This window comes from Haliotis rufescens, unplaced genomic scaffold, assembly GCF_023055435.1.
Source record: "Haliotis rufescens isolate VD_foot unplaced genomic scaffold, xgHalRufe1.0.p SCAF_23, whole genome shotgun sequence".
NCBI lineage: Eukaryota > Metazoa > Mollusca > Gastropoda > Lepetellida > Haliotidae > Haliotis > Haliotis rufescens.
This window is the reverse complement of record NW_025963924.1, coordinates 7,589,681-7,614,301: the sequence shown is the minus strand read 5'-3', so window position 1 is coordinate 7,614,301 and position 24,621 is coordinate 7,589,681. Positions and strand designations below refer to the sequence as shown.

General features: G+C 39.0%; 1 protein-coding gene and 3 long non-coding RNA genes across 4 annotated transcripts; 2 read left to right on the top strand and 2 right to left on the bottom strand.

The window, feature by feature from the left end:
- Nucleotides 1-5,291: 5,291 nt before the first annotated feature.
- On the bottom strand, nt 5,292-7,483 carry LOC124151785. The gene is made up of 5 exons (XR_006863409.2): nt 7,428-7,483; nt 6,428-6,579; nt 5,828-5,947; nt 5,552-5,617; nt 5,292-5,399 (listed from the first exon to the last, which is right to left on the bottom strand). It is a non-coding gene; the product is annotated as an uncharacterized LOC124151785 (long non-coding RNA).
- A 1,551-nt stretch (nt 7,484-9,034) lies between these two features.
- On the top strand, nt 9,035-11,068 carry LOC124151786. Its single transcript, XR_006863410.2, has 5 exons — nt 9,035-9,055; nt 9,562-9,713; nt 10,442-10,561; nt 10,746-10,811; nt 10,963-11,068. It is a non-coding gene; the product is annotated as an uncharacterized LOC124151786 (long non-coding RNA).
- A 7,918-nt stretch (nt 11,069-18,986) lies between these two features.
- Nucleotides 18,987-21,169, bottom strand: LOC124151787. Its single transcript, XR_007222742.1, has 5 exons — nt 21,143-21,169; nt 20,138-20,289; nt 19,517-19,636; nt 19,241-19,306; nt 18,987-19,088 (listed from the first exon to the last, which is right to left on the bottom strand). It is a non-coding gene; the product is annotated as an uncharacterized LOC124151787 (long non-coding RNA).
- A 1,411-nt stretch (nt 21,170-22,580) lies between these two features.
- LOC124151788 lies at nt 22,581-24,621 on the top strand. Its single transcript, XM_048401608.1, has 5 exons — nt 22,581-22,607; nt 23,113-23,264; nt 23,990-24,109; nt 24,294-24,359; nt 24,511-24,621. Exons 2-4 carry the CDS (start codon nt 23,126-23,128, stop codon nt 24,350-24,352), a joined length of 318 nt encoding a protein of 105 aa, XP_048257565.1. The 5' UTR covers nt 22,581-22,607; nt 23,113-23,125; the 3' UTR covers nt 24,353-24,359; nt 24,511-24,621.

Sequence of the window (24,621 nt, the reverse complement as noted above, 5' to 3'; positions counted from 1 at the left end):
AAAAAGGCAGAGCATTATTTCCGTCGCCATCCTATGGTACATAATTTGAATCAATTTTAAATTTTAAATGCTAAAGCTCGGCGAACGTTTAAACAAAATAAACGCCAGTCTTGGCAGAGTTACCTTTCAAAGATAAACTCACGTACGCCAATGTCAAAAGTATGGAACATGATCCAACGAATCAAAGGTAAGGGTTCTAAATCTTACATTCGCCATCTTAAAAATGGGAATGAATTATTGACAAATACTTAAGACATTGCAAATAAACTTGGTGAAACTTTGGCTAAACATTCTTCTGCATCTAGCTATGTACCTCAATTTAAAAAATATATATATAAAAGCAGCAAGAAAAGAAAACTATTCATCTTAAATCAGTAAATGGGGAAGATTATAATGAAATATTTTCTATTCATGAGCTTCACACTGCCCTTGGGCAAGCTCATGATTCTGCCACAGGAGTTGATAACATACATTATCAACTATTAAAACACTTACCAGAAACTTGCTTAGAAATCCTTCTATTAATATTTCATGAAGTATGGACATCTGGCAACTTTCCGTCTTAATGGCACGATGCCATAGTTGTTCCCATACCGAAACCAGGACGGGATCATACGGATCCCTCAAATTATAGACCTATTTCATTGACCAGCTGCCTTTGCAAAACCATGGAACGCATGGTCAACAATAGATTAACATGGTACTTGGAATCTTATAATTTAATTACTAATATTCAGTGTGGATTTCGGAAAAATCGAAGTACTGTTGACCATTTGTTTCGATTAGAGTCATTCGTTAAGAATGCCATTATTAACAAGCAACATGCAGTATCTATCTTTTTCGATTTAGAAAAAGCATATGACACTACATGGAAGCATGGTATTTTAAAAGATTTACATGATTTTGGAATACGCGGCCGTTTGCCTCAATTTATTTTTATCAGATAGACAATTTCAAGTTCGTGTGGGTCCTACCATGTCTGATAATTATAATCAGGATCAGGGTGTCCCACAAGGCAGTATGGTGTCTGTCACTTTGTTTAGTATTAAAATAAATACTCTTTCCAAGGTTTTAAATGATTCGATTGATGGATCCCTTTTGTGTATGATTTTAACATATCTTGTCGCGGTAAAAATATGCATTCTATTGAAAGACAATTGCAATTATGTCTAAATAAAATATATAAATGGTTTTAGAAAACGGTTTTAAATTTTCTAAATAAAAAAACAAATTGTATACATTTTTGTAGAAAATACAAACCACATAACGACCCAGAACTAGTTTTGGATAACACTCCTATTCAAGTTGTAAAAGAGGCCAAGTCCTTGGGCATAATATTTGATAATCTTCTGACCTTTTTGTCGCACTTAAAATATTTGAAAAATAAATGTATGAAGGCCCTTGAATTGTTGAACGTCGTTTCAAATTCCAAGTAGGGAGGGGATCAGAAAACGCTCCTCCAACTGTACAGAGCACTCATTCGCTCTAAACTAGATTATGGTTCCATCATCTATGGTGGGGCCTGTAAAAGTAATTTTAAAATATTGGATGCCATCCATCATCAAGGTCTGAGACTCTGTTTTGGTGCTTTCAGAACTTCTATCAACAGCTTGTATGTTGAGGCTGATGAACCACCCCTCAAACACGATCGCTTAAAACTATCCTTACAATACATTACAAAACTGTTTTCCACTCCATCTAATCACTGCGTATTTAATCAACTGTATGAGGATCTCTATCTCAAGAAACAATCCCTTATTCTACATCTTGGTATAAGGATAAAGCCTGACGTTTCTGCTGCAAATATTAAACTTTCTAACATATCTCCCACCAAATTACTGTCGTCTCCCTCGTCCAGATTTGGTGAGGTCATTATGCGACGACGTCGTATTGGCCATTCAAGATGTACTAATGAATATATATTGAAAGGTGAGGATCCTCCATTCTGTATCCCTTGTGATGAAGGGATGAAGGGATGAAAGAATCACAGTCTAGCATGTACTGCCTGACTGTATTGATTTTTCCATCACAAGGGATACATATGCTCAACAACAAAAGTTCTTGTGACACCAATATTTTAGTGTATTGTTCAAACAAGTAAAGTTTGGTTTTCAATATCGTAGTACATGTATGGATTCAAGTCACAAAAACGCAACTGCTACAGAAAAGCATGCATTCCATGCAAAGGTTGGCTTTTATGCAAGCCCCATGCATTTCACTACCGAAGAATGGGTATAAAAACATGTGCGTTAACGGGATTCCATATGCATTGTTTAGCATCGTGCTGACAACATCAACTCAGAAAAACAACAAAATTACGCAACTATTCAACATTACGAAATGCCACGCCTGTCCGAAAATGAGCGTCTGCGAGCCATTGGTATGCTTGAAGCAGGATCGAGTCAACGTGATGTTGCATGACAATTTAACGCCTACAGAAACACCATTTGGTGTTTATGGCAACGTTGGCAACAGACGAATGCAGACAGAGACCATCCTCGGAGTGGCAGGCCACGCGTAACCAAAAATCGACAAGACAACTGCATTAGAACAACAGACCTACGAAATCGATTCCAGCCAGCAACAGTGACTGCAAGAAGCATCCCTGGCCTTCGACGAATATCTTTACAAACCGTACGTCGCCGCCTCAGATGTGCAGGGATTGTCGCCAGAAGACCCGCAAGACGTCCCATTTTGACAGGAAACCACCTTCAAGCACGTCTACAGTGGTGCAGACAGCGTTTACGCTGGACGGCCATGCATTCGGGACAAGTTCTATTCACTGACGAGTCTCGTTTTCACCTCAGTCATAGCGATGGACGGATTCGACGTCGAGGTGAACGTTACGTCAATCATTGTGTCATGGAAGAAGATCGGTTCGGGGGCGGCAGCGTTATGGTATGGGGTGGGATTACAGCAAGACAGAGGACCCATTTGATAGTGGTAGAGGGAAATCTCAATGGACAGCGCTACCTCGACGAGATCATCGACCCTGTTGTTCTACCGTTTTTGCGTCGTCATGGCTCAGGCATTACCTTTCAACATGACAACGCCCGGCCTCAAATTGCTCGACTTGTTCAGGATTCTCTTCAACAAAACAACGTGAATGTCATCCCCTGGCCGGCTCGCTCCCCTGATCTCTCACGAATCGAGCACATGTGGGATGAGATTGAACGGCGCCTTCGACGTCAACCACGTGTTCCACAGACACTCCAGGAACTACGAAACATGCTCCAGCAGATATGGACAGATATCCCACATGACTTTGTGCGATTCCATGAGACGAAGATGTGTTGCTTGCATCGCAACCAGAGGTGGACACACACGCTATTGATTGTAAATTGACATTTTGGCATGTTCATGTTTTTTTTTATGAAATCACGCATTTTCTGATGTCATTATGGCAAATTAAACCATTTGAACACTTACAGGAGACTTTTATCTGTTGCAAACCGAAATTGTTTCAGATTTGGTAAAAAAACTATCTTTGCATTAAATCTTATTCAATGTCACAGGATTGGTTTGTTTGTTGTTTAACGCCGCACTCAGCAATAATCCAGCTATATGACGGCGGTCTGTAAATAATCGAATCTGGACCAGACAATCCAGTGATTGACATCATGAGCATCGATCCACACAATTGGGATCGATGACATGCATTAACAAAGTCAGCGAGCCTGACCACCCGATCCCGTTAGTCGCCTTTTACGACAAGCATAGTCACCTTTTACAGCAAGCATGGGTTGCTGAATAAATTTTGAATATGTGTACAAAGATACCATTTTAATATATCAGTAGTGTTCAACTTGTAACTTAGATTGTTAGTGGCCGTATCCTCAAAGGGGATTGAAGTACTGAAAAATTAAAATTATTGTCCCCCCCCCCGTCGAGAGGGTATGTAACACCACATCATTCGAAGTAAGTTTATTCCTACTACCGTTTTAGTCGTAGTATTGGGTATTTGTTTTAATTTTGGCTAAACTCAATGAAAATCGCCAGCGGCTAAGGGATGGCGTAAATCCTGCTGGGGAACCGTGCAGGTAGCAGAAGTATTGTAAGTCCCCACTGTTCCTAGTATGGTGGCCTGCCTTTAGTTGCTGGCGACCCTAGCCCCGTTTTTATAATGTATTTATCGTGATACCTTTTTACGGTTCCATACTAGTCTTAAAAATATACATCTGTGATAATCTAGTTATTTTACTGTCCTTTGACGATAGGTTTTAAATCAAATTGTATGTATTATTACTGTCTAACTTGATTTAGTCACGATATGGCTGAAATATTGCCAATGTGACTATAAATATTCACTCACTCACACACTAAGGTGGAGTTACGGGGGATCCACTCCTGACTATCTTTTTGGGAGAGTGTCCACTTGTACGACCACTAGTGCTCGGGGAGGACACTTCCGTATCCGTCTCCTCGAGCGACTCCTGTTGCACAGGACCTTTGAGATCCCACTAAATGCTTCATGAAACAGCCAGGAGAGGATCACAATTTAGGATGTTTTGACAGAATTGAACTTGGTTCGTACCATCACTATATGATAGTGATTCATACACATAAATTTATGCCATTATGGGAATCGTACAATGGACTCTGTTTTCAGAATAGATTTTGCATGATCATGGAAAGAGTTTTGTCAGTTTTAATGAAAGATTGCCATGAGTGGATTGTCCCCAGAGATGTTCCTATATTAATGTGAATGATAAGTACTGTGTATTATGACGCAGAAAAGATACCCGTGTAAGATGTTTAAAGCAAACTTACTGTATGTCATATATATTTGATATAATATACATATGCTGATAATGTTGTTTTAAGTTTGCAGATCCATATTCTGTTGAAGGAGACGGTGGCAGTGAACACATTGGAAATCAGTTACAAGCATTACGTGTTGAGGTGAGGTGAGGTCAAATGGGGTTAAACGTCGCGTCCAAGATTATTGCACTTATATAGCGACGTGCATGTACGTGTGTGTGTTTGTGTGGCTGCTTGTACTAGTCCGGACTGATGCCGATTTATAGTGCTAGCTCACTGAGATACCATGCCGCGGTTTAACATGAATACCCCACTCAGACACAGTATAGTGACTCCGAGCCGACCAGTCCTTGTTTTAGCCCCTTAATGCCGAGCGCCGGACAGGGTAACAACAAGTACAATCTTTTAACGTCTTTTGGTATGACGCGGCCGGGGATCGAACTCCGGACCTTCCGCTCTCCGGGCGGACATGTTGGATCACCTGCTGTCTAAAATGACTGCTGAAAAGACGCCTAATAACCAAGACACGATTGAAAAAATGATTTATTGAAGCCATTTTCTTGTTTAAACACTATTCAGGACAACAAACTTGAGATCGTCTTCAAAGTGCGATGTCAGTGCCTCTTCAATGGAGTGCTCTACAAAAGAAATACATCAAATCATATGATCTCCCAATATTTAACATGAAATCGTTGCTTAAACATACATTTTCACATACAGACATGTTGAACGGATGACGGTTTCTACTTTACAAAACGGAATCATTGCAGAAGGATTTGCTCTACCTTACATTTGACTCACTGCTCCAAGTTGTTGATGCTCCTTGCGAACTCTTCCAAACTCACGCTTGAGTCATCTACACGTAGAAAAGTTGTTGCAGTCAGTCAGAATATATAATCATGAGTCAATCAGATTTATACTAGAAAACGGGTCCAGATTGCCGGTGAGTGTGAATGTAAATACAAATACACACATGTACTCATCTTCTATGCTATCAAGAGTTCTCGACAAATGAAGAAAATTATTTCATTTGTATTAATGAAATTGAATTGAAAAAAGCTCTAACCATTTTCATCAGCGACAGAAAGGAGTTCCAAGGCCGATCGTCTGTCCATTAGCGTCTCAGCTTCTGAGAGATCAATTGCCCCGTCCATGTTTGTATCAAGGTTATCCACATTACGTTTGTCTTGAAAGAAAATAGTCATGTTCGGAAATATACAAAATGAAAGACCCCATGAATGCATTTTCGGTTATGGAACATGAGATAGTGGTAATTTTAATCAGGCGATGAATATGAATATTGAAATCAAATGAACATTCCATTTTCCATTTCCTCTCCTCACCGTATGTTGTTGGCTTTATAAACGAAGAGCCAACAACGTTCTGCCTCATTCTGTAGTTCTTAATGACAGTGAACATCAGGGGTAGAATAGGTCTTCAGCAACCCATGCTTGCCGTAAAAGGCGACTATACGTGTCGTATGAGGCAACTAATGGGATCAGGTGTCAAGGCTCGCTGACATAGTTAATGCATGTCATCGTATCCCATTGGAGGGATCGATGCTCATAATATTAATCTCTGAATTGTCCGGTCCAGACTCGATTATTTACAGACCGCCGATACTGTATGTCAGGGACTTTTTGAATTACTCTTTGGCTTCGCTCACCCAACAACAGCCTAGCTCCAGTCAATGCTAGTCTGCCACCTATGCGCCATCTAACGAACCGTCGTCTCCGTCGTCCCCAGGCATCAGACTGTGGGATCGAGACTATGGCCACAAGCAGGAGGACAAGGAACAAACGCATCTTGGGATGTATTCTGTAGTGAAAATAAAGAAGTTTCCCAAATTACACACAGTTGCCATGATGGAGATGTCAAAAGTGTCAATAATAGAATAGTGTAAAAAAATTATTTACACTGTTAATGTTCATTTAACGACACGAAAAGTTTTAAGAAGCCTCATTCTCAAGTGGGTGTGGGTGAGTGAGTTTAACGCCGCTTTTAACAGTATTCCGGTTATATCGCGGCGTGTCAGCTTAATGTGGGAGGAAAGCCCGAACTGATGCAGGTCTCAGTGAAACCCACGAGCACGGGTATTGTGCTGACAAACCTAGAAACATAATCGGGGCGAACCGGGATTCGAACCCTAAATCATAGGTTTCTGGCGTGCCCAAGGAACGCAACTCTGCACAGCGAATCGCGCCGCCAAGGACGAGTGGGTCCCCGTGGCCCCCAAGTGGCTGATTGCCTTATGAAACGCAGATTGCTTAAGATGTGATGAATTTTAACGAATGACTATCATTAGGAACAATTATCTCATCCACATTTTGTAACCAATGGCAACTGTAAAACAGTCTGCTCTGGAGGAATACATAAATGATAAGTTGTTTGAAAAAAATCCTATTTTAAGTATTCATCGTTACATGTTTGTTTGTTGTTAAACGCCGCACTCAGCAATATTGCAACTATATGACGGCGGTCTGTAAATGATTGAGTCTGGACCAGACATTCAAGTGACATCATGAGCATCGATCCACGCAATTGGGATCAATGACATGTATAAACCAAGTCAGCGAGCCTGACCACCCGATCCCGTTAGTCTAGTCGCCTTTTAAGGCAAGCATAGTAAACTAATCTGGACAAATAGTGTATAAAGGATTACTCACCAGAAGGCCACGAGTCAGGTCAGTGTTAATATGAATGTAGTGTCCCTGGTATTTCCTTTGAACAACCCGTGAAGTAAATCTGTTGCCAAATTAGGTTAAGTGCTTTTTTGACAGAAACGTGCAAATGTAAATATGACCAGAGATAAGTATCTACTTTAGTTCACACTTCCTAATTGTCCTCTTCGGTAGGGGTGTACATGAAGTGTGTTTATGTATTATGTTGTTGACCGGCCATTTGATATTCTTGGGATACTTGTGGTAGATCGTGGAGAAAAAAAACGGATTTTTTTTTCCACAACAGAAATAGAATTTCTCTTAGCGCTCTGGAGGATTCAGCGAGGTTTTAGTGTATATCATTTTACAGCATAGATAAATATACATTGTAGTTTGCGAAATGGAGTATGTGCAGATTTGAAGACATTACAGTTACGTAAGTGCTGTATTATATGCACAACAATAGCCTCACGTACACATTTACAGACTCGGGTACATATTTAAGAACTTAAGAACTACGACGAATTTCGGATTCTCTGTCCCCAGTGTTTTTTAAGTTTTAAGCTATGGCGATATGGTATATGCATGTTTGTCATTACAAGAAGGAATAGAAAACAATGTTTTGACCGTGACTCAATATTCAATAAGAAACAAATTACTTCAAACATATGGATCATGTATTTATCAAACTTATGTGAACTACTCGAAATCGATGTCACCTTTCCTGTTGACCTTTCCCCTGTGATATATGTTAAAGTCGTGATGTGACAGCTGCTGAACCAAAGTGTCCAGAGGACGCCCCACCGAGACAATATCTGTAAAGTGCGCTTATACAATAAATACAATTGACCTGTGACCCAGTGGTATTTTCTTGCGTCAGTTGTTTTGAAGGCTTCCAGTGTTTGCTGAATGGAATTTTTTTTTTTTTCAGAGATGGACATATACACCTCTGGTACACAAATATTAGAAGTTGTAGCAGTATCCAGCTCGTGGTTTAAAACCTAACGTGGGACGCACAATTTCACATATACCCCGTGTGATACTGCTACAACGATTAAAAATTAAAACAAATTGAAAACAGATAAAAAACCGTTTCTCGAATGAGCTAAGGGTAACTTGTGATGTCTCTCGTGTCATTCTTTGACTCGTAAACAATGTGCAGCTTTGTGTTTCGTAGCAGGGTGCAAGATATATGGCCTCGCTCATAAATACACGTGCAGCCTGTTTTCTTCATGGCGGGCTATACGGGATATATTGTCCTGCTGAGAAATGTATTTCCCTCCCACTTGAGATACGTAGAATTTTATCAGTATCACAATTAGATTAGATTAGATCTGAATATTCTGACATGGAGGTGTGATAAGTTTCTTTTAAATATTCTCAAACAAAATGTTTTTAAATAAATATTACACACAAATACACTTCACACACAGCCCTCGTAAAGAGGACAATTAGGAGGTGTGGACTAAGTAGATACTTATCTCTTTTCATATTTACATTTACACGTTTCTGTCAAACAGGCACTTAACATATTTTGGCAACAGATTCACTTCACGGGTTGATGAACGGAAAGAATGTATAAATACCAGGGACACGACATTCATAACAACTGTGACCTGTCTCGTGTCCTTCTGGTGAGTAATACTTTATGCACTATCTGTCTGATTAGTTTACATGTAACTTATCATTTCAGTTGGCATTGGTTACAAAATGTGGATTTAACTGAGGATTTAATTGTTTGTAATGATAGTCAGTCGTCAAATCCATTACATCTTAAGCAATCAGCGCTTCATAAGGCAATCAGCAACAATAATCACACCCACTTGAGAATGCGGCTTCTTAAAACAATTCCGTGGGGCACGGGGGGCCCAGTCGCTTAAGGCGCCGCAATTCGCTGTGCTGAGTTGCGTTCCTTGGGCACGCCAGATTGTGGGTTCGAATCCCGGTTCACCCCGATTATGTTTCTAAGTTTGTAAGCACCATACCCGTGCTCGTGGGTTTCGCCGAAGTGGTAAACGTCTAAAACCTGCATCACTTCGGCCTTCCCTCCCATATTAAGCTGACACGCCGTGATATAACTGTTAATGGCTGCGTTAAACCCAACTCGCTCACACGCTAAAACAATTTTTTTTCACTACAGAATACATCCCAAGATGCGTTTGTTCCTTGTCCTTCTGCTTGTGGCCATAGTCTCAATCCCTCAGTCTGATGCCTGGGGACGACGGAGACGACGGTTCGTTAGATGGCGCACAGTTGGCAGACTAGCATTGACTGGGGCCAGGCTGTTGTTGGGTGAGCGAAGCCAAAGAGTACTTCATTTAGTGCCTGACATACAGTATCTTCTATTTTCCCAAACTGTAATGGAGTTACGGTTTAAGTTATAGAACAATGAGCGGCTGTAGTAGTACATAATCGGTGATGTATCAAGTTCAGTAACCTCCCTCTTTTACATCAGGTTCAAATGGAAGTAATAAATGAAATGCTTCGAAAGCCAACTCTGCTTTCAGTTTAAAAATTTAACCGACAAGATGCTTTCTATAATCATGCAGTTGCGTTGACCGATGCTCATGATATAAGTCACTGGATTGTCTGTGCCACGCCCAATTATTTAAGGACCACTGTTATTTTACCTGGAATATTGCTGAAAAAACGGACACAGAAATAACCAAACATTGTTTTTGAATGTATGAAAATATTACATGGAATAGTCTATTCTAGAAAACGGACATAATGAAAATGTGACCATGTCATTAAGCACTACAGAATGAGACAGAATGTTGTTCGCTATTTGTTTTGATGTAAATCTTAGTCAGCCAGCCGAAGAGCTACATACGATGACGATTTGAAATGGAAAAGAGTATATGTTTTGGAATGTTACTGTATATGTATATAAAAATGTTCATTTGATATCAATACTCATAGCCTGATTAAAAGTGACCACTATCTCATATTCCTTAACCGAAAATGCATTCGTGTTCTTTCATTTTGTATCTTTCCAAAAATGATTATTTTCTTTCAAGGCAAACGTAATGTGGATAACCTTGATACAAACATGGACGGCACAATTGACCTATCCGAAGCTGAGACGCTGATGGACAGACGATCGGCCATGGAGCTCCTTTCGTTCTCAGATGAAAATGGTAAGAGCTTTTGCCTTCAACTTCATTAATACAAATGAAATGTTTATTACTTTTAAAATAATGTAATTATTTGTCAAATGTTTGTATTTTTTTTACTCTCATGGGTAATGTGGACCCTTTTCCCGAATAAATCTGACTCCTGAACATTTATTCTGACTGACTGCAACAACCTTTCTCCATTTAGGAGACTCAAGCGTGAGTTTGGAAGAGTTCGCAAGGAGCATCAACAACTTGGAGCAGTGAGTCAAATGTAAGGTGGAGCAAATCTTACTGCAATGATCCGTTTTATACAGTAGAAACCGTCATCCGTTCAACATAACTGTATCTGAAAATGTATGCTTCAGCAATAATTTCATGTCAAATATGCCAAGATCATATGATTTGATGTATTTCTTTTGTAGATCACTCTATTGAAGAGACACTGGCATCGCACTTTGAAGGCGATTTCGAGGATGTATTCCTGAATAGTGTTCCCCCAAGTCAATAGTTTCAATAAATAATTATAACAATCACCTTTGTTGTGTCTTGCTCATTAAAGACGTCTTTACAGGTGTCATTTCAGACAGCAGGTGATCCAATATGTAATGCTTGTATCTGATTTTTAATGTGTTCACTGCCACCATCTCGTTCAACATAATATTGATCTGCAATCGTACAACAACATAATCAGCAAAATGTATATTATATCAAGTATACCAGCAAAGGTAGTTCCTCAAAAGGAGATATGACATGAGCATATGTATGTTCACGTTGTTCTACACTGACATCTTTTGCAGTTTAAAAATATATTTTTTCAAATAATATCATCATTAGATGAGAAAGGTATATGATGTTTAAGTGTTTGTTTGTTGTTAAACGCCGCACTCAGCAATATTCCAGCTATATGACGGCGGTCTGTAAATAATCGAGTATGGACCAGACAATCCAGTGATTAATATCATGAAAATAATTCCACGCAATTGGTATTCGATGACATGCATCAACCAAGTCAGCGAGAATAAACACCCGATCCCGTTAGTCGCTTCTTACGACATGCATGGTCGCCTTATGGTTTGCTGAAGACCTATTCTATCCCGGATCTTCACGGGTCGTTATGTTAAGCGAGTGAGTGAGATAGTTCAATGTTAACGTCACATCGACAATACACTATTTCAGCCATATCATGACGACATATAGTTATACATTCCTAACATCCACACACACACACACACACACACACACACACACACACACACACACACACACACACAGACGGCGGTCTGTAAATAATCGAGTCTGGACCAGACAATCCGGTGATTGACATCATGTGCATCAATCCACGCAATTGGTATACGATGACATGCATCAACCAAGTCAGCGAACCCGACCACCCGATCCCGGCAGTCGCCTCTTACGACAAGCGCTGTCACCCTTTTACGCCAAGAATGGGTTGTTGAAGATCTGTTCTACCCCGGATCTTGAATGCAAAACAAACTCAACGGCTAAAAGGTTTCATTGAAAAAACTACCCCTGGTCTTGACTAATAAAACAACTGCAACCCGACACAGATTAAACGCAACTTACAAACACAATCATAATCTGGTTAATCTGTACCACTCAACGAGTTAGGGAGCTTACTCTGCCCACAGTATGACAGTATTGGGCAGCTCAGTAATTAGGAGGTAAAACCAGGCAGGTACACTGGTCACACTTGACTGGTGTGTCTGATGATTAGGTCGTCTGACAATTGTGAGTGAACCATAGCATGTACTTGGCGAAACTATTTGCTCCTTTTATGGGACCGATTAGTTTTATGACAACGGGCCTCGGCACAAGCGTGGTGTTGGAAGACAAGTTATACATGTACATCCCATATGGTGACTGTTTTTCGCTATTCATATTCTAAATACATTCATAATACCACAACATTTTAGTACTCCTTGAAACTTTACAATCTCTTCAATATGTACAATAGATTGAACGAGAACAAATGATATATTGCAGATTATTCAATCATTGTCTCTATTATCAACCGCTACGTTTGTATCGTTGCATTGTACAAAGAAATATTTTGTCTGTCCTTTTGCAGATTTAGCCTCAGAATGTGCTCATTCGAATTAGGAACGAAAATAATTGCTTATCATGAGTATATATGATACAGTTAAAAGTTACTTGTACACTGTAGATGTATTCACTTTAAAGTCGTATACGACCTTCGCGAGCGAGTTGAATGATCCAGGTTAATTGGAACGAAGTCTAGAAAGGGTCATAAAGTTTTGTATTTGGTAATGTGTAGGTTTGTTAAATATGATTTTTTGTAATTCCTTTGATTCAAAATGTAAAAAAATAATTATGCGCTTAAAAATAGAGCTGACTTGATGGGAGATATGGCGTTAGCCACCTGAGATTGTCTGGTGGACACTGTTTAACCTTACTGTGCCCTCATTCTGGTTGTTGTTGTCGTTGTTATAAGGGATTAAGAACTACAGCTCATTGCATTTTTGGTTACAGTCTGTCTGACTAAAGTGGACATGTGCAGGTGAACTCTGTTCAATTAGTATATGAAATGTCCAAAAATGTGAACTCCAGACAATAATAACCTGAGAGTAAATCCACGTGCGTCTTCCTTTCCCCTCGTTCACCTTCGAAATCCTTGATTATTATATCATGCTATGTCAGTCAAACAATGAACTTACGACCGGCAGAAAACAACTCCAGTTGAGTATGCTGATGCTGTATCTCAACCGTGTTGGCCTGAAAATTTAACCATGCTAATAAAATCCATAATCGTATAATTTTTTTTAATAGAAACCGTATCTCAATTTGTTCTTGCACTGTATCATATCGTGTATTTCATCTGTATATGTGTAATGTGTATATGCATAAATGACTACACTTTTACCGCATATTCTGCAACAGACTATAATAAATCACCTTATTATTGTCTCTCCATTTACCATGGCCGACTGCACTAATAGCCTTTTAACAGTGGACACCGATTTCAGTATACATGTAGGTTTTTTGTTCAAAAAGGAATATGCAGGAAATTATATGTAACAATTAACTGTGTACTAATTACATGTTTGAATGTTATCAGATTTACGTTCTGAGATACAGTGATGTAAGCATCTTCTACAATTAACAATACATGTATATAATAAAATACAAAACTCTCTGCCGGAATTATTTGTGGAAATCATTCGATCAAGTAAAAATGACTGCGTGACAAGACGAATCAACTACTTTATACCCGATAAAAGAAACTGCCTTATTTTAGGAACAGTGCTATAACAGGACATTTGAAATTTCTAACAAGCAGATACATTAGAGACAGTGACTAGACTACATGTACGTAATCCGTATCAATCAAAGGTGTAAAAAACCCTGAAAATCATATCTGTCGGAGACCTACCAAATTACCAAGTTTTATCATTACTATATTTATTACAATGCAAATACTTGAGTGATACATTTTTCAGAGGAGAGGGCATACACAATTACTAGCTATTCGTCAGTCTACAACACACATAACACGGTCAAACAATTTTGGGCACCGCTTTTGCAAGTTATTTAGTACAATAATGTTTTATTAAAGTCTATTTCATTTTGTTTTCACCATTTTCCCTATTCCATGCATGTTTATGTTGCTACATCTTATTGCTCATGTTCCCAAGTATTATAAAACACTTTAATGTTTCTCCGTCCTAATCTAACGTTATAACATTTCAGGTCATTACCATCATCTAATACACAAGAGATGATACCAAGACATATTTTATTCGGTTTTATGGTCTATGCGGTCTTACAATTGATTTTACTAGTCTTTAAATCTTATGTCTAGTACATATTTTCACAAACAGGGCTGTTAGCTGATATAAGGAAGATAACATCCAGTTGAATTCCCAGTTGACGTACTTACTTTTTTAATCAAATATGAGGACTGTATACGACATACAGCCCAGTCTCGTTAATCCGACATCGTTGGTTGCACATGATTGTGTCGGATTAACGAGTATGTCGGATTAACGAAATTAAGTGATTTGTGATCGAAAATCGGACATCTTCACGATAGATAATAACCGTGTTTACCTTGTAATAAAATCATTAAAAACGAAATATTTATATTTTTATGTTGTTTATTCATTCATTCCTTAATTTATAATTAATGACATTGCAATAATAATAATAATTTTCCCATTTATACGTAACAATAGAGACATTACTCACTGAATATATCACATCAACCACACACGTTTCCTCGTGTGAATGCAAGTGCTACTGTCTTAACAACTTGCTTCATCTACTTAAAATAGTCTGTCGGTGTTTTCTGTTTCTCACATTTTGAAGGCACATTTCTCAAAGTCCCCTGTTCGCTTGACGTCTAGGGCTTGTGGTTCTTCAGCATCAACATTGTCGAGGTGTAATTTCATTTGCTGTTTCTTATAATAAAACTTGAAATTCTTTATGATCCCGGCATCTAGTGGCTGAATGTGCGATGTGGTGTTTGGTGGCAAAAAGTGACATCTCACATTAGTTGTGTCGACAATAGCATGGGATGGGGCGTTGTCCAACAGCAATACCACGTGGCGTCGCTCCAATCGCATTTGACGATCCAAGATCAGTAGCCAGGCTTTGAATATTAATGAAGTCATCCATGCTTTCTTGTTTACATACCAGTCGACTATGTTTTATATACCTGTTCGTATTTTAAACTGGCCTCATGCACATTTATCTGGCTTAAATTTGTTAACTACATTTGTATAGCTTTGTACATACAGGTTTGAATAGCTTTTGTTAAGTTAATAACTGCAGCCAGTGCGTGTCAAAACACGGGGTTGTGTACTCGCGGGCAGATGACCACGGAGTACGCTGACCACTGTGTCGGATTAACGAGACTGATTAATGAGTGATTTCGGTAATTCGTTGCAAATTAGGTGTGTCGGAGTCGGTGTGCGAGAATGTCGGATTAACAGGACTAAATAGCGCTGATCATGAATCAATCGGTCTTTAAATCTTATGTCTAGATCTAGTAAATATTTTCACAAACAGGGCTGTGAGCTGATATAAGGAATGTAACATCGACGTTTCTACAATTAATATTTTGAATAAGCCGTTAATATGCCAGTTGTGACAGGGATGATGGTATGGTAGCTGTAGCAGACAGATTGACAGCCGTTGTTACGTGCGTCGCTAGGTAATTAGTACGGCATTGGCCTTATTGATTGTTACTATACTTTGAGGATTTCTGTGGCCAGTGGCGGACGTAATTCAAACTCCTTCCACACTGACATCGCATCAAATATATTTGTGTACCGATTACATAACTTTTATGGACAGGGTGGGCTGGTAGTTCACCGGACGACACTGTGTATATTGGGCGGCTCCTTTGATATCTCCTCAAAACATACTTTTATTGAATGACGCCATTAAACGATGATACACATCTCGTTGAATATATCAAGGCACTGATTCATCTTTCCAAACTTTTTTGGGTCTTTGTGCTTAATATATCCACATATCAACGAAAGTTTGTAATACATGTATCCACCAAAAAATATACATTTTCAGGCTAGGTATTTGCCCACAGCAACACCTGCATAACTGTTTATTCACGCGTGGTGTGGTAGATCGTAATTGACCGAGAGCAGGTATTGTAGAATCACCTGTAAATAAGGCCGACACTGTAATTAGATACAACGTCCTAATGAGAATATGAGAATTATCATAAGAAGGCTGTTGTTTTTTCTGAACTGTTACCATTTTCATACCAAAAGTAACAATGCATTTAAAAGTTGCTTTAGTGTCACAATATTCACTCAAGTTTTCCTCAATCGCCTGTAAACATAATGCCCATTGGTCAGTTCGACACCGCACGTGTACCTGTATATTGCATACCTAGTGTCACTTACTTTCCCAGTGTGATGTATCAACGAGACATAAAATGGGAAATGAAAAAGAAACTAACTAAACTTTAATGTGTTGGAAAATATGGCCAATGAATTGGTGTACACGCGCATTAATTCGTATGATAAACTGTCAAAACGTTTTGAGAGGTAAGGCCGGGTTCATTAAAGATCGTTGCAATATGTAAAAAAGGTGAAATTTGTAAAACTTCTGTAAAGGAAACATCCAACCAAAGGCCCTTTTTAAATAGCAATGTAATGATATAATATAAAGTATATTTCACATGATACAATATACTTTGTACACAATTAGTTAATTATTTAAAGGGAGTGACGAAAACATGGGCGAAATATTTTAATAGTTGAATTAAGGTAAAATGAGTTGAATCATGTGTCATGCTTATAACACCTTTATGTATTTGCGAAACTAAAACTGTTGAGCAAAGGAAACTATTCTCACCCATGGGCCAAACCTTTTTCTCGCCCATGGTCGAAATATTTCAATATCGCTATAAAATCGTTGAATTAAGTTAAAATGAGTTAAGTTTTGTGTCATGATACTTGAAAGATATACATATATGTATTTGCGAAACAAGAACATGAGTTTTTGAGTAAAGGAAAATACCTTTTTAGAATATGTTCCTTAACTTAAAACTCATGTTCTTGTTTCGCAAATACATTAAATGTATTCATTCAAGTATCATGACACAAAATTTAACTCATCTTAACTCAATTCAACGATTTTATAGCGATATTGAAATATTTCGCCCATGCATGGGTGAGAATATGTTCCTTTACTCAAAACTCATGTTTTTGTTTCGCAAATACATATATGTATATCTTTCAGGTATCATGACACAAAACTTAACTCATTTTAACTTAATTCAACGATTTTATAGCGATATTGAAATATTTCGCCCATGGGCGAGAAAAAGGTTTGGCCTATGGGCAGGCTCATGGACGAGAATATTTTCCTTTACTCAAAACTCATGTTTTTGTTTCGCAAATACATATATGTATATCTTTTATAGCGATATTGAAATATTTCGCCCGGGCCTACCATTTTAATATATCAGTAGTGTTCAACTTGTAACTTAGATTGTTAGTGGCCGTATCCTCAAAGGGGGTTGAAGTACTGAAAAATTAAAATTATTGTCCCCCCCCCCCCCTCCCCCCGTCGAGAGGGTATGTAACACCACATTATTTGAAGTAAGTTTATTCCTACTACCGTTTTAGTCGTAGTATACTTGTTTGTTTTAATTTTGGCTAAACTTGATGAAAATCGCCAGCGGCTAAGGGATGGCGTAAATCCTGCTGGGGAACCGTGCAGGTAGCAGAAGTAAGTAAGTCCCCACTGTTCCTGGCATGGTGGCCTACCTTTAGTTGCTGGCGATCCCTAGCCCCGTTTTTATAATGTATTTATCGTGATATCTTTTTATGGTTCCATACTAGTCTTAAAATATACATCTGTGATAATCTATGTTTTACTGTCCTTTGACGACAGGGTTTATAATCAAATTGTATGTATTATTACTGTCTAACTTGATTTAGTCACGATATGGCTGAAATATTGCCAATGTGACTATAAATATTCACTCACTCACTCACTAAGGTGGAGTTACGGGGGATCGACTCCTGACTATCTTTTTTGGAGAGTGTCCACTTGTACGACCACTAGTGCTCGGGGAGGACACTTCCGTATCCGTCTCCTCGAGCGACTCCTGTTGCACAGGACCTTTGAGATCCCACTAAATGCTTAATGAAAAAGCCAGGAGATGATCACAATTTAGGATGTTTTGACAGAATTGAACTTGGTTCGTACCATCACTTTTTGATAGTGATTCATACACATAAATTTATGCCATTATGGGAATCGTACAATGGACTCTGTTTTCAGAATAGATTTTGCATGATCATGGAAAGAGTTTTGTCAGTTTTAATGAAAGATTGCCATGAGTGGATTGTCCCCAGAGATGTTCCTATATTAATGTGAATGATAAGGACTGTGTATTATGACGCAGAAAAGATACCCATGTAAGATGTTTAAAGCAAACTTACTGTATGTCATATATATTTGATATAATATACATATGCTGATAATGTTGTTTTAAGTTTGCAGATCCATATTCTGTTGAAGGAGATGGTGGCAGTGAACACATTGGAAATCAGTTACAAGCATTACGTGTTGAGGTGAGGTGAGGTCAAATGGGGTTAAACGTCGCGTCCAAGAATATTGCACTTATATAGCGACGTGCATGTACGTGTGTGTGTTTGTGTGGCTGCTTGTACTTGTCCGGACTGATGCCGATTTATAGTGCTAGCTCACTAGGTACCATGCCGCAGTTTAACATGAATACCCCACTCAGACACAGTATACTGACTCCGAGCCGACCAGTCCTTGTTTTAGCCCTTAATGCCGAGCGCCAGACAGGGTAACAACAAGTACAATCTTTTAACGTCTTTTGGTATGACGCGCTCCGCCCGGACATGTTGGATCACCTGCTGTCTAAAATGACTGCTGAAAAGACGCCTAATAACCAAGACACGATTGAAAAAATGATTTATTGAAGCCATTTTCTTGTATAAACACTATTCAGGACAACAACCTTGAGATCGTCTTCACAGTGCCTCTTCAATGGAGTGCTCTACAAAAGAAATACATCAAATCATATGATCTCCTAATATTTAACATGAAATCGTTGCTTAAACATACATTTTCACATACAGACATGTTGAACGGATGACGGTTTCTACTTTACAAAACGGAATCATTGCAGAAGGATTTGCTCTACCTTACATTTGACTCACTGCTCCAAGTTGTTGATGCTCCTTGCGAACTCTTCCAAACTCACGCTTGAGTCATCTACACGTAGAAAGGTTGTTGCAGTCAGTCAGAATATATAATCATGAGTCAATCAGATTTATACTAGAAAACGGGTCCAGATTGCCGGTGAGTGTCAATGTAAATACAAATACACACATGTACTCATCTTCAATGCTATCAAGAGTTCTCGACAAATGAAGAAAATTATTTCATTTGTAGTAATGAAATTGAATTGAAAAAAGCTCTAACCATTTTCATCAGCGAACGAAAGGAGTTCCAAGGCCGATCGTCTGTCCATTAGCGTCTCAGCTTCTGAGAGATCAATTGCCCCGTCCATGTTTGTATCAAGGTTATCCACATTACGTTTGTCTTAAAAGAAAATAGTCATGTTCGGAAATATACAAAAAGAAAGAACATGAATGCATTTTCGGTTATGGAACATGAGATAGTGGTAATTTTAATCAGGCGATGAATATGAAAATTGAAATCAAATGAACATTCCATTTTCCATTTCCTCTCCTCACCGTATGTTGTTGGCTTTATAAACGAAGAGCCAACAACGTTCTGCCTCATTGTGTAGTTCTTAATGACATAATCACATCTTCATTATGACCCGTGAACATCAGGGGTAGAATAGGTCTTCAGCAACCCATGCTTGCCGTAAAAGGCGACTATACTTGTCGTATGAGGCAACTAATGGGATCGGGTGTTAAGGCTCGCTGACATAGTTAATGCATGTCATCGTATCCCATTGGAGGGATCGATGCTCATAATATTAATCTCTGAATTGTCCGGTCCAGACTCGATTATTTACAGACCGCCGATACTGTATGTCAGGGACTTTTTTAATTACTCTTTGGCTTCGCTCACCCAACAACAGCCTGGCCCCAGTCAATGCTAGTCTGCCAACTGTGCGCCATCTAACGAACCGTCGTCTCCGTCGTCCCCAGGCATCAGACTGAGGGATGGAGACTATGGCCACAAGCAGGAGGACAAGGAACAAACGCATCTTGGGATGTATTCTGTAGTGAAAATAAAGAAGTTTCCCAAATTACACACAGTTGCCATGATGGAGGTGTCAAAAGTGTCAATAATAGAATAGTGTAAAAAAATTATTTACACTGTTAATGTTCATTTTACGACACGAAAAGTTTTAAGAAGCCTCATTCTCAAGTGGGTGTGGGTGAGTGAGTTGGGTTTAACGCCGCTTTCAACAGTATTCCGGTTATATCGCGGCGTGTCAGCTTAATTTGGGAGGAAAGGCCGAAGTGATGCAGGTCTCAGTGAAACCCACGAGCACGGGTATTGTGCTGACAAACCTAGAAACATAATCGGGGCGAACCGGGATTCGAACCCTAAATCATAGGTTTCTGGCGTGCCCAAGGAACGCAACTCTGCACAGCGAATCGCGCCGCCAAGGACGAGTGGGTCCCCGTGGCCCCCAAGTGGCTGATTGCCTTATGAAACGCAGATTGCTTAAGATGTGATGAATTTTAACGAATGACTATCATTAGGAACAATTATCTCATCCACATTTTGTAACCAATGGCAACTGTAAAACAGTCTGCTCTGGAGGAATACATAAATGATAAGTTGTTTGAAGAAAATCCTATTTTAAGTATTCATCGTTACATGTTTGTTTGTTGTTAAACGCCGCACTCAGCAATATTGCAACTCTATGACGGCGGTCTGTAAATGATTGAGTCTGGACCAGACATTCAAGTGACATCATGAGCATCGATCCACGCAATTGGGATCACTGACATGTATCAACCAAGTCAGCGAGCCTGACCACCCGATCCCGTTAGTCTAGTCGCCTTTAACGGCAAGCATAGTAAACTAATCTGGACAAATAGTGTATAAAGGATTACTCACCAGAAGGCCACGAGTCAGGTCAGTGTTAATATGAATGTAGTGTCCCTGGTATTTATACTTTCTTTCCTTTGAACAACCCGTGAAGTAAATCTGTTGCCAAATTAGGTTAAGTGCTTTTTTGACAGAAACGTGCAAATGTAAATATGACCAGAGATAAGTATCTACTTTAGTTCACACTTCCTAATTGTCCTCTTCGGTAGGGGTGTATATGAAGTGTGTTTATGTATTATGTTATTGACCGGCCATTTGATATTCTTGGGATACTTGTTGTAGATCGTGGAGAAAAAAAACGGATTTTTTTTTCCACAACAGAGATAGAATTTCTCTTAGCGCTCTGGAGGATTCAGCGAGGTTTTAGTGTATATTATTTTACAGCATAGATAAATATACATTGTAGTTTGCGAAATGGAGTTACAAATTGTCATTACAAGAAGGAATAGAAAACAATGTTTTGACCGTGACTCAATATTCAATAAGTAACAAATTACTTCAAACATATGGATCATGTATTTATCAAACTTATGTGAACTACTCGAAATCGATGTCACCTTTCTTGTTGACCTTTCCCCTGTGATATATGTTAAAGTGGTTAACAGATGTGACAGCAGCTGAACCAAAGTGTCCAGAGGACGCCCCACCGAGACAATATCTGTAAAGTGCGCTTATACAACAAATTCAATTGACCTGTGACCCAGTGGTATTTTCATGCGTCAGTTGTTTTGAAGGCTTCCAGTGTTTGCTGAATGGAAAATATATTTTTCTCAGAGATGGACATATACACCTCTGGTACACAAATATTAGAAGTTGTAGCAGTATCCAGCTCTTGGTTTTAAACCTAACGTGGGACGCACAATTTCACATATACCCCGTGTGATACTGCTACAACGATTAAAAATTAAAACAAATTGAAAACAGATAAAAAACCGTTTCTCGAATGAACTAAGGGTAACTTGTGATGTCTCTCGTGTCATTCTTTGACTCGTAAACAATGTGCAGCTTTGTGCTTCGTAGCAGGGTGCAAGATATATGGCCTCGCTCATAAATACACGTGCAGCCTGTTTTCTTCATGGCGGGGTATACGGGATATATTGTCCCTCTCAGAAATGTATTTCCCTCCCACTTGAGATACGTAGAATTTTATCAGTATCACATGAACCAATTAGATCTGAATATTCTGACATGGAGGTGTGATAAGTTTCTTTTAAATATTCTCAAACAAATTTAAAAAAAATAAATATCACACACAAATACACTTCACACACAGCCCTCGTAAAGAGGACAATTAGGAGGTGTGGACTAAGTAGATACTTATCTCTTTTCATATTTACATTTACACGTTTCTGTCAAACAGGCACTTAACATATTTTGGCAACAGATTCACTTCACGGGTTGATGAACGGAAAGAATGTATAAATACCAGGGACACGACATTCATAACAACTGTGACCTGTCTCGTGTCCTTCTGGTGAGTAATACTTTATGCACTATCTGTCTGATTAGTTTACATGTAACTTATCATTTCAGTTGGCATTGGTTACAAAATGTGGATTTAACTGAGGATTTAATTGTTTATAATGATAGTCAGTCGTCAAATCCATTACATCTTAAGCAATCAGCGCTTCATAAGGCAATCAGCAACAATAATCACACCCACTTGAGAATGCGGCTTCTTAAAACAATTCAGTGGGCACGGGGGGCCCAGTCGTCGAAGGCGCCGCAATTCGCTGTGCTGAGTTGCGTTCCTTGGGCACGCCAGATTGTGGGTTCGAATCCCGGTTCACCCCGATTATGTTTCTAAGTTTGTAAGCACCATACCCGTGCTCGTGGGTTTCGCCGAAGTGGTAAACGTCTAAAACCTGCATCACTTCGGCCTTCCCTCCCATATTAAAATGACACGCCGTGATATAACTGTTCATGGCTGCGTTAAACCCAACTCGCTCACACACTAAAACAATTTATTTTCACTACAGAATACATCCCAAGATGCGTTTGTTCCTTGTCCTCCTGCTTGTGGCCATAGTCTCCATCCCTCAGTCTGATGCCTGGGGACGACGGAGACGACGGTTCGTTAGATGGCGCACAGTTGGCAGACTAGCATTGACTGGAGCCAGGCTGTTGTTGGGTGAGCGAAGCCAAAGAGTACTTCATTAAGTGCCTGACATACAGTATCTTCTATTTTCCCAAACTGTAATGGAGTTACGGTTTAAGTTATAGAACAATGAGCGGCTGTAGTAGTACATAATCGGTGATGTATCAAGTACATTAACCTCCCTCTTTTACATCAGGTTCAAATGGAAGTAATAAATGAAATGCTTCGAAAGCCAACTCTGCTTTCAGTTTAAAAATTGTAACCGACAAGATGCTTTCTATAATCATGCAGTTGCGTAGACCGATGCTCATGATATAAGTCACTGGATTGTCTGTGCCACACCCAATTATTTAAGGACCACTGTTATTTTACCTGGAATATTGCTGAAAAAACGGACACAGAAGTAACCATTGTTTTTGAATGTATGAAAATATTACATGGAATAGTCTATTCTAGAAAACGGACATAATGAAAATGTGACCATGTCATTAAGCACTACAGAATGAGACAGAATGTTGTTCGCTATTTGTTTTGATGTAAATCTTAGTCAGCCAGCCGAAGAGCTACATACGATGACGATTTGAAATGGAAAAGAGTATATGTTTTGGAATGTTACCTTATATGTATATAAATATGTTCATTTGATATCAATACTCATAGCCTGATTAAGAGTGACCAGTATCTCATATTCCTTAACCGAAAATGCATTCGTGTTCTTTCATTTTGTATCTTTCCAAAAATGACTATTTTCTTTCAAGGCAAACGTAATGTGGATAACCTTGATACAAACATGGACGGCACAATTGACCTATCCGAAGCTGAGACGCTAATGGACAGACGATCGGCCATGGAGCTCCTTTCGTTCTCAGATGAAAATGGTAAGAGCTTTTGCCTTCAACTTCATTAATACAAATGAAATGTTTATTACTTTTAAAATAATGTAATTATTTGTCAAATGTTTGTATTTTTTTTACTCTCATGGGTAATGTGGACCCTTTTCCTGAATAAATCTGACTCCTGAACATTTATTCTGACTGACTGCAACATCCTTTCTCCATTTAGGAGACTCAAGCGTGAGTTTGGAAGAGTTCGCAAGGAGCATCAACAACTTGGAGCAGTGAGTTAAATGTAAGGTGGAGCAAATCTTACTGCAATGATCCGTTTTATACAGTAGAAACCGTCATCCGTTCAACATAACTGTATCTGAAAATGTATGCTTCAGCAATAATTTCATGTCAAATATGCCAAGATCATATGATTTGATGTATTTCTTTTGTAGATCACTCTATTGAAGAGACACTGGCATCGCACTTTGAAGGCGATTTCGAGGATGTATTCCTGAATAGTGTTCCCACAAGTCAACAGTTTCAATAAATAATTATAACAATCA

Bases quoted from the DNA above. Each gene is read 5' to 3' on its own strand.
- LOC124151788 (XM_048401608.1), top strand. From the start codon at position 23,126: ATGCGTTTGTTCCTTGTCCTCCTGCTTGTGGCCATAGTCTCCATCCCT. The intron at 23,265-23,989 runs GTGAGCGAAGCC...TTTTCTTTCAAG, and splicing joins TGGAGCCAGGCTGTTGTTGG to GCAAACGTAATGTGGATAAC. The intron at 24,110-24,293 runs GTAAGAGCTTTT...TTCTCCATTTAG, and splicing joins TTCGTTCTCAGATGAAAATG to GAGACTCAAGCGTGAGTTTG.